The 10158-nt window shown below is 45.0% G+C and overlaps 4 protein-coding genes across 5 annotated transcripts; 2 read left to right on the top strand and 2 right to left on the bottom strand.

Moving 5' to 3' along the window:
- The first annotated feature begins 396 nt into the window (after positions 1-396).
- Positions 397-3122, top strand: LOC136527736 (probable magnesium transporter NIPA6). The gene is made up of 8 exons (XM_066520554.1): positions 397-543; positions 631-721; positions 818-978; positions 1072-1199; positions 1283-1420; positions 1674-1766; positions 1859-1973; positions 2587-3122. The coding sequence occupies exons 1-8, from the start codon at positions 534-536 to the stop codon at positions 2712-2714; spliced, it is 864 nt and encodes a 287-aa protein (XP_066376651.1). The 5' UTR covers positions 397-533; the 3' UTR covers positions 2715-3122.
- A 234-nt stretch (positions 3123-3356) lies between these two features.
- Positions 3357-5117, bottom strand: LOC136529684 (uncharacterized). 2 transcript variants are annotated; one of them, XM_066522759.1, is made up of 3 exons: positions 4795-5117; positions 4432-4519; positions 3357-3812 (listed from the first exon to the last, which is right to left on the bottom strand). In XM_066522759.1, exons 1-3 carry the CDS (start codon positions 4853-4855, stop codon positions 3692-3694), a joined length of 270 nt encoding a protein of 89 aa, XP_066378856.1. In that variant the 5' UTR covers positions 4856-5117; the 3' UTR covers positions 3357-3691. The 2 variants fall into 2 exon arrangements, with proteins under 2 accessions (XP_066378856.1, XP_066378857.1); XM_066522760.1 differs by having other exon boundaries at positions 4432-4501.
- An 814-nt stretch (positions 5118-5931) lies between these two features.
- Positions 5932-7993, bottom strand: LOC136529683 (cyclin-B1-5-like). The gene is made up of 5 exons (XM_066522758.1): positions 7831-7993; positions 7359-7590; positions 7195-7261; positions 6714-7015; positions 5932-6284 (listed from the first exon to the last, which is right to left on the bottom strand). Exons 1-5 carry the CDS (start codon positions 7883-7885, stop codon positions 6092-6094), a joined length of 849 nt encoding a protein of 282 aa, XP_066378855.1. The 5' UTR covers positions 7886-7993; the 3' UTR covers positions 5932-6091.
- LOC136526556 (protein SULFUR DEFICIENCY-INDUCED 1-like) lies at positions 7969-9817 on the top strand. Its single transcript, XM_066519184.1, has 3 exons — positions 7969-7992; positions 8988-9446; positions 9545-9817. Exons 1-3 carry the CDS (start codon positions 7969-7971, stop codon positions 9815-9817), a joined length of 756 nt encoding a protein of 251 aa, XP_066375281.1.
- The last annotated feature ends 341 nt before the right edge of the window (positions 9818-10158 follow it).

Raw genomic sequence — 10158 nt, 5'->3', positions numbered from 1 at the left:
TTCGTCAATTCGCCGCCCTGGTTCCAGGTAGACAGGCACTGGCGGTTGGATTGGATCCGGACGACACATCGCGGCCTGCAAACTGCCGTGCCGTGCCGGTGCGTGATTTGACGCCATGTCTGCCGCGATTGGACCTGGCTGATGTCTGTGATTCTAGATCTTGACAATCCTGCGCCCTCGCTAGTCAAAGTCAGAAACCTGTGCGCGTCATGAGCGGTTCGGTCCTCATCGTCTTGTCGCTGTCTTCTAGATACATGTGATCCAAGCTCGGGGGCTGCTCTGGTTTCCAAGATGGGGCCAATTTGGCTGCTCTGTTATTTTCATCTAGTATTGTTGTGTTCAACTTCATCAATTATGTCTTCTTTTTTTCGGCAAACCTGTTATAAGGTCTAGCAGACATTCCATAAAAACAAGCTCTATTCATGCGTCATGCCCAATAGTCCTCTGATTTAAGCTTATCGGTGCCATTTCTGTTTTGCATTACAGGTGGGGGAGGATACACTTACCTCTCCGAGCCACTGTGGTGGGCCGGAATGACCACAAGTATGCCACAATGCTCCACTTAAGATTTACTCTCAATTTAAACTTTGGCATCCCCAACTGAATTTGCCTAGTGTTGATCTTCACAAGTGCTGCTTGGGGAGGTCGCAAACTTCATTGCTTACATATTTGCACCAGCTGTACTCGTAACTCCACTCGGAGCGTTAAGCATAATCGTGAGGTGAATTTTCATACCATACCACAAGCTGGTACCGCTTAGATATGCGGTCCTGCGATCTTCTTTGCTTGACATTGAGTTTTTTCTGGAATTGGGCAGTTCAGTGTTGGCGCACTTTGTGCTCAAGGAGCGGCTTGAGAAGCTCGGGGTACTTGGATGTGTATCATGCATAGTAGGCTCAGTTATTGTTGTTATGCATGCTCCTGAAGAGCATATGCCTAACTCTGTCAAAGAAATCTGGAACCTAGCTACCCAACCAGGTGAGTCATTGCACCCAGTCGTGCACATAACAGTTTGTTGGAGCTGCAGTTCTCACAGAATGTCTCCATCGTGGGGCTGTCGATCATTGGCAGGATTTCTAGCATATGCGCTGACAACATTGTTACTTGTGGGAACGCTAGTAGTCTTCTTTGAACCTCGATACGGTCAGACTAACGTCCTGATATATCTGGGTATCTGCTCTTCAATGGGATCACTAACGGTAAGTGTGCTTTGACCTTTGAGTGGCAGATACACAGATTAACTGTAGGAATATGCAGTTACTGAGCTTTCCTGACTTTGTAGGTTGTTAGCATCAAAGCCATTGGTGTTGCCATAAAGCTTACACTGGATGGAGTGAATCAGGCTGCTTATCCATACACATGGCTTTTTCTTATGGTTGCAATTGTCTGTGGGGTTTCTCAAATAAGTTACCTGAACAAGGTATGCACATCTTTTTTTTTGAAACCTGTTGCTTCACCTATGAATGTATTTTGCTTGATTGTACCTAGAGCGTGTACTTCTGAGCATTGACAACTTAAAATATTTGTTATTCTGCAACAAGCTACAAGCAAATTTTAACTATCCACTACAAGTTATCAAGAAAACTTGCATCTTAAATTCGTCTAGTACATTTCTGATTGTTGCAGCATATATCTCAGTTTTAGGGTTATGTAACTTCCTTCTATTTTTGCAGGCATTGGATACCTTTAATCTGGCTATTGTTTCCCCTATTTATTATGTAATGTTTACTACCCTTACAATAGTGGCGAGTGGAATTATGTTTAAGGTACAAACTAGCCCTATTTGTCTTGTTAATTAAGCATAACTAGGCTGTGTTTGGACTTATTGGGCTTATTACTACAAAACTATGAAATGCAGGACTGGGCTGGTCAAAGCTTTAGTAGTATTGCTTCTGAATTATGTGGCCTAATAACCATCCTTTCTGGGACAATTTTGTTGCACACAGCAGAGGAGGGAGCCAACAATTCTTCAGGTAGTCATTTAGCTCAATTTGCTGTTTTTACATATGTGTGTAATTCTTCTCTAGCAAAATACATCATGCTCTGCTGAATCGTTATTCCCCTTTTTTGTCGATAACTCCTAATGCTCCAATTTCATGAAAGAAACAATCAGGCTTTTCTATGAGGATTGAACACTTTATGCGACCAAAAAAATTGCCAAGCTATTGCTTTATCAATTAATAGTGTTATCAAATTATCACTTAATTGGTGATAGCCATAAGTTAGCATTCACTGTTCCTCAACATTTGTAAAAATATTTCATTACTTTTCTGACCAAAAGCTCATTTGGACTCATGTCTTGTTTGTGAGGATAAAACTTCCAAAAAGCTGTCGATCTGGCATATTCTGGCAGTAATAATATATTTACGATGACTAGATTTTGTGGTTAGGTCGCTGGTCGTTTATTTGTTTTTTTATTGGCAAAGTTGTACTATTTCCTACTCTAGGGGGGCCACGCATGAGTCTTCTTAGACTCGTTTATCTTCTTAATATAATGATGATGTGCAGCTCTCCTGCTCATTCGTGAAAAAATATTTATTTATGATGACAAAGCTTGAACTGAGCTAACTTTTGTGTTAATTTCAGCTTTGTTGCCTTGGCCTTTGGATAAAGGGTCTATATCATGGTGTATCAGCTTAAGCAGTGACAATCTGCTAAAGAATGTTGAAGAGGACTACTTTGCAGCTCTGCAAAGTTCACCTGCCCCAGTATGATGATACGTTTTCCTACGCTTTTGCTATTGAAGAAACTAATAGACATCGAAAACGGAACATGCAAATCGAGGTGTAAATCTTAATAGTGCCAGCAATCTGGCAGTTTTGGGTGAGGAGATTTCATCTGCCATTTTTCGGGCTGTACATAGGAGCTTGTAAATTTGTGATTGTTTTTGTACTGGGACAGGATAGAACTTCACCATTGTTTAAAGCAAGCAGAATTATTGCCTGCATGTTGTAGTTTGTGTAAATGTTTCTCCTTTAACTAAAGCTCAGAAGTGAAGCACCCTGTTCGCTTGGTTTATAAGCCATACTTTTTCAGCCAACGAACAGTATTTTTCTCTTACAACAAATCAGTCAACAATACTTTCAGTCATGGCTTATCAGCCAAGCGAATAGGGCAAAGATTGATGCATTCAGCTGTGTTCTCGAATGATTTTGGTGTTGAACTAAAGATCATGATTTTGGTGTTGAACTAAAGATCAAAATAATGCACTTGATTTGCTTTTCACCGTCAGCTTGGGGATATAAGCTTACCTAGTACTATATGCCTTTAGGGTATGTTTGCCGATTTCTAGAAACATTATTTTTAGGTAAAAATCGATCCTTACTCTCATCTTGTAATGTGAAATTTCTCTTTAGCTAGACGAGCTGAAATTTGCTGGCCCGCCTCTGAATTTGGACTTTTGCCATGCTGGTGCCAGAATGTCCCTGGCAAATTTATCAAAATACCCATCTACAGATTAACTTTCAATGTAACGGTAGTTTGTAAGGTACATCACTACATCATTAGGGCGAGGGAAGCTGCCTCAGGCTCTTTGCCTGCTAGTTGTGGTGATTCAGCGCCATGAACTTGCACTGCTCGCTCATGGCCTGGAGCTGCGCCTCCTTGTCAAGCATTGCGTGTAGCCTCACATTCTCCTCCATCACCTTTTGGACTTGAACTTCTTTCTGAGCTTTCTCACTCTCAAGCTTCATCACCTTTTGGACTTAGCTTCTTTCTGAGCTTTCTCACTCTCAAGCTCCTCCATCACCTTTTGGACTTCAGCTTCTTTCTCAGCTCTCTCACTGTCAAGCTGGTTAATCGCGGCACCTAGCCTGTTCATCACAAAGACAAGGAACTCAATGTGAGATAGATTGAGTACAGTTAAAGAGTTAAATTTGGATGCTATGTAGCAAAATATAAACATACTTGCCTGACAACCGCTAAAGAATGGACTTGACTTGGTAAAGTAAAGACTAACAGTTTGAAAGACTAGCCAAAGTACCGATGCATGCTCTCTATAAATGTGTTCATGCACATGCAGCAAGACCATGGGCCTTTCTGGATCAAAGAAAACGTGTTTACCCATCCGTTGCCAATTAATACGTTCTTCAAGTTCTACAGGGGGTACATATGGTTTCCGTGCAAATGAACACATCTCAGTACCCAAGACCCTGTTTAGTTCCCTCCTAAAATGCCAAATTTTTCAAGATTTTTCGTCACATCGAATCTTTGGACGCATGCATGAAACATTAAATATAAATAAAAAATAAAATTAATTACATAGTTTAGATGAAATCCACGAGATGAATCTTTTAAGCCTAATTAAACTATAATTGGACACTAATTATCAAATAACAACGAAAACGCTACAGTATCATTTTGCCAAAAATTTCGGCAACCAAACTGGCCCCAACAAAAATACACAAAGCAGCGAGATAGTTGCGAAAGTACCTTTGGAGATCTCCCATGATCCTGCTGAAACTGTCACGCATGATCCTGCTGAGACTGTCACCTTCCATTGCTGCAGGACGGGCAGAAGCTATGGTATTCATCCCCAGGAAAGATATTGAGTAAGAAGTTGATCCATGGACGGCATTCGCATCTTGGCATTTCGCACCGCAGGGATGCAGACATGCAGTGCGAATTTACGAAATCGATTATCGACCCCGAATGCACCCTAATTAAACCATAACAGCGAACGGACTCGAAAATCGCGCGGAATAGAGAAACAAAATAAGCCGCGCGCGATCCTCCCCGGTCGCAGATCAGAATCAGACCAACCCGATTGGACGATTATTGTGTATATATACGCACCTGCGTTCGCAGCCTGCAGAGGAGGAGGAGCGGCGGCCTCGCGCTGGCGCCTCGTGGCCATGTCGAACTCGAACTAACCGCCGGCCGGCCGCCTGGAGTTGTTCCTCCCTGCCTCCTCTCTGCCTGCTGGCTGCTCCCGCGAGAGCACCGCGACTGACTTGGGTAGCTGGAGGAGGAGGACCGTGCCCGGCGGCGGCGGCGGCGGCGGGGCTCGTGCTTTATATCTGGAAAAAAAAAATGGAAGAGGATTTAACCGAAACCCATCCCATTAACTTCAAACCACCAAATGGAAGAGGATTTTCCCTAGGCTGTACAGTAACAAGTAACAGGACATTTGGCCACACGTTCCCCTATGCACGGTGTTGTTGGTGCTGAAATGGGTGATGGATAAAACTTTTCTGTAACTGTACAAGTAGATATATTATGATGACAAGGCTTGGACTGAGCAAAACTTTCGTGTTAATTTCAGCTTTGTTACCTTGGCCATTGGATAAAGGGTCTATATCATGGTGATAAGCAGTGACAGTCTGCTAAAGAATGTTGAAGAGGACTACTTCGCAGCTCTGCAAAGTGTGATATACATTTTTCCTACGCTTTTGCTATTGAAGAAACTGATAGATATCGAAAACACAACATGCAAATCGAGGTGTAAATCTTAATAGTGCCAGCAATCTGGTAGTTTTGGGTGAGGAGATTTCATCTGCCATTTTTCGGGTTGTACATAGGAGCCTGTAAATTTGTGATTGTTTTTGTACTGGGACAAGATAGAACTTCACCATTGTTTAAAGCAAGCAGAATTATTGCCTGCATGTCGTAGTTTGTGTGAATGTTCCTCCTTTGACTAAAGCTCAGAAGTGAAGATTAATGCATCCAGCTGTGTTCCACATTCTCATGATTTTGGTGTTAAACTCAGAAGGAAGCTAATGCACTGCAGCATTTGTCATGGTTTGAAATATCGAAATTATGCACTTGATTTGCTTATCACCCTTGCTTACCATAGTATAGTACTATCCACCTTTACGGTATGTTTGTCGATTCCTACAACCATTATTTTTTAGGCAAAAGGCGATCCTTAATTCTCATCTTGTAATGTGAAATTTCTGTACAGCTAGACGAGCTGAAATTTGCTGCCCCGCCTCTGAATTTGGGCTTTTGCCAAACTGGTGCCAGAATGTCCATGACAAATTTATCAAAAGATCCGCCCAGTGACCCACAAATTAACCTTCAATGTAACCGTAGTTTGTCAGGTACATCAGTAGGGCAAGGGAAGCCGCCTCAGGGTCATGGCCTGCTACTGCTAGTTGTGGTGATTCAGGACCATGAACTTGCACTGCTCACTCATGGCCTGGAGCAGCGCCTCCTTCTTGTCGAGCATTGCACGTAGCCTCACATTCTCCTCCATCACCTTTACATTCTCCTCCGTCACCTGTTGGACTTCAGCTTCTTTCTGAGCTTTCTCACTCTCAAGCTGGTTAGTCTCGGCAACTAGCCTGTTCATCACAAAGACAAGGAACTCAATGTCTGAATGAGTACAGTTAAAGAGCTTGGATGCGGCCATGTTCGCTTGTCTTATAATCCGTACTTTTCAGCTGGTTTTTTCAGCTGAAACAATATTTTTCTCTCACAACAAATCAGTCGGAATAGTGTTTCGGCTTGTTTTTTCAGCTTTTTGTAAAAGTAAAGATTAAAGGTTTGGAAGACTAGCCAAAGTACGAAAGCATGCTCTCTACAAATGTGTTCATGCACATGCAGCAAGATCATGAACCTTTCTGGAAGATGAAACAAAACGTGTTTACCCATCCATTGCCAATAGGTTCTTCAAGTTCTACAGAGGGTACATATGGTTTCCGTGCAAATGAACCCATCTCAGTACCCAACAAAAATACACAAATGAAGCGGCGAGATAGTTGCGAAAGTACCTTTGGTAATCTCCAGCGATTTCTTCATATCTCTTGTCTAATTGATTGGCGAAACTCTCATACCTCTGGACCAGTGAAACGGTCCTCTCCATATTTTGTACTGCCTTAGTAGCTAAGGCTTCAGCTGCAGCCAGAGCGTTCGTGAGGTAATCTACTATGGTGTCCGTCTCTGCCCTTGTGCTTGTAACCCTAGTGGTGGCACCCTTTGATAGCTTCTTGTTCTTGCCTGAGACAGCCCTGCCGACCCTGCTGGCTCTGGCACCCTCCACTGCTGCTGCAGGACGAGCAGGAGCTATGGTATTCTGCAAAGACAAACTAAGATTAGATAACAACATGTTTCAGTCCGAGGCAATGTATCATCCTGTTCGCTTGCCTTATAAAACGTATTTTTTTAATTAATGAACAATATTTTTCTCTCACAACAAATCAGTCAATAGTACTTTCAGTCATGGCTTATCAGTCAAGCGAATAAGAGGGTTACCTCGTCTGCCGCCGCGGCGTTAGGCCAGGTGGTGAGGCTCCTGGTGAGGCAGCGGCGATTGGCCTCCCTGTGACGGTGAAGATGACATGTTTCAGAGAAAACAGATAAAGGAAGACGAAGCAGCTCCAATAAAAATAGAGGATGTGACTGTTCATGTTTCCTACCTATCAACGACAGGGGCGTTCACGTGGTTGCCGATATCGCCCAGCGCTCGCCGATTCCTAGCGTACGGTCGGCCAGTCACGGTGGCGACGACAGTCTGATTCCTCGGACCTGAAGGAGCGGCGGCGGCGGCGGTGGCCGTCTGATTCCTCGGACCTGAACGAGCGGTGGCGGCGGCCGTCTGGATCCTGGGACCTGAACGAGCGGCGGCGGCGGCCGTCTGGTTCCTGGGACCTGAATGAGCGGAGCATTGCATCCCCACGAAAGAAGATCTCGAGTGAGAAGTCGACCCACGGACGGCATTGGCATATCGTAGGGATTGCCGTACGAAATCGACACCAAAACCAAATGCACCCAAATTAAACCCTAACAGCAAGCGGACCCCAGAATCGCGCGGAATGGAGAAACAAATAAGCCGCGATCCTCCTCGGTCGCCGATCAGACCAACATGATTGGACGATTGTGAATGCGCACCTGCGTTCGCAGCCGGCCGAGGAGCGGCGGCCTCACGCTGGCGCCTCGTGGCCATGCTGAACTAACCGCCGGCCTCCCGGAGTTGTTCCTCCCTGCGATCGTGCCTCCTCGCTCTCCGTCTGCTGCTGGAGGAGGAGGATGGTGCGCGTCGGCGGTGGCGGGGTTTGTCCTCCGTGGAAGTAGATCACGCCGCGCGGCTCCTTTTTTGAACAAAACGCAAACTACGGGACTGAAATCGAAGCAACGGGATAGAGAGTATTTAACTCTGAAAATAGCACATTGACTTAATCCGTACAAATCATAAAATAGTATTTTTCTCTCACAACAAATCAACCATATAATAATCAAGTAGGAGCGATTATTTTGAAGTATACAAAGTATGATGACATCAATTCTACATATCACATAACAAAAGAATATGTTACCTCCGTCCATAAAGGAATACAATTCTCATATTTCGAGAATTCTCATATTTCAAGAAGTTAAACGGCTGTGAAAATATACTAACATTTATAAGACAAGATAATATCATTAGATTAGTTATAGAATATATTTTGATAATAAATTTATTTCGAGACAGAAATGTTAATACTATTTAATGTAAACTTAATCAAAGTTAGACAAGTTTGACCGGCACATTTCTCATAATTGTATTTTTTATGGATGGAGAGAGTATTGACAAGGTAATTATCACCAAAGGATTGACCCAGTGAAACGAAATGAACCTGATAATTCTGAGAATAGAGAAAATACACGCATGAGACATACCGGATGCGGTATAATAAAGGTGGCCTAAGTCATTTTCACCCTTGGTAACTTCTTCGTCTTTTCCATGCCTAGAAAACCCTTGCCTTGTTCGGTTTGCCTCTAAACCAAGGAGGTTGGAAAGGATTGGGGGATTAAATCTTCTGCAAGTCAAAATCTACCTCAAACCCCTCCAATCCCTCTCAATCCCCATAGTTTATGGATGAAACAAAGTAAGAGCGTCTCCAAGAGTATGCTAAATTTTCCTCCCAACAACTCCATGTTTTCCAACTCATAAAAATGTATTGGGAGAGAAAAAGAAGTCCATCTCCAAATACCCAATATTTCACTCCTAAAAAATTAAAATTTGGTCCTACTTGTTTTTTTCCGCGGCACTTTTTTTTCCGCGAAAGTCTTCGTCGCCGCCGCCGCTCCTCCTTCGCCATGGCCACCTCCCAGCAGGTCGGCACCATCTCCCAGCCACAGGTCGCCGGCAGCACCTCCCAGCAGCGTGGTTCTGGAAGGCGATCAGCACGGGCGACAAGGTGGACAGCGCGCTCAAGGACATGGCGGTGGTGATGAAGCAGCGCGGGTACCTGACGAAGGCCATCGACGCCATCAGGTCGCTGCGGCACCTGTGCCCCAAGCAGTCCCAGGAGTCGCTGGACAGCATCCTCGACCTCTACAAGGCCAGCGGGCGGACCAAGGAGGAGATGGAGCTGCTCAAGCAGAAGCTCCGCAAGATCTACCTCGGCGAGGCGTTCCATGGCAAGACCACCAAGCGCGCCCGCTCGCACGGCCGCAAGATCCACGTCTCCGTCAAGCAAGAGACCTCGCGCGTCCTGATGCGTCTCGATCCCCGTCGGCTTATTGTTCATTCACTTCCGGAAGTTCCGGTGCCAGTGCGTGCCATTACATATGATTCGATCTGTCTGACGCTAGCTAGCTTCGCCACCGGACATGCATGCAGGGCAACCTCGCGTGGGCGTACATGCAGCAACGCAACTTCATGGTGGCGGAGGTGGTGTACCGGAAGGCGCAGATGATCGACCCGGACGCCAACAAGGCGTGCAATCTCGCGCTCTGCCTCATCGAGCAGACCCGGTTCGCCGACGCCGAGCTCGTCCTCGTCGACGTGCTCGCCGGGAGGTACCAGGCGCACGACCAGCAGGAAACCTCTTTCCGCTTGACGCAGAGTCCGCGTAAAGTTACGCGCATTGGGAGAGAATTTCCAAGTGCGTAAATTTTAGAAGGATATATTAGGAGTTGTTGGAGAAGAATTTTTTTCTCATCTTACTAAAAAATAAGGATTATGAGGAGATTTAGGATACAATTGGGATCAATGACGGAGCCAGAATTTTTTTTTTAGCTGGGGCGAACTCTATACACAAGCTACATCCTAATCAAAAGCACCAAACAGAACAATGCTTAGGGAGAGTACCACACAATCATCAATCACGCTTACCCAAAAGCAGCGCTTCCTAGTGAAGCTGCTCCTCTCCTCCCTCCATCGCAGGCTCGCAACAGAGCTGCCAAAGCAGTAGCAGTTGAGCAGCTCCTGCCTCCTAGAGTCTTGGCCGGCCG

The sequence above is a fragment of the Miscanthus floridulus genome, chromosome 19 (assembly GCF_019320115.1).
Source record: "Miscanthus floridulus cultivar M001 chromosome 19, ASM1932011v1, whole genome shotgun sequence".
Lineage (NCBI taxonomy): Eukaryota > Viridiplantae > Streptophyta > Magnoliopsida > Poales > Poaceae > Miscanthus > Miscanthus floridulus.
Note: the sequence above shows the minus strand (reverse complement) of the source record. Positions and strands in the feature narration are given on the sequence as shown.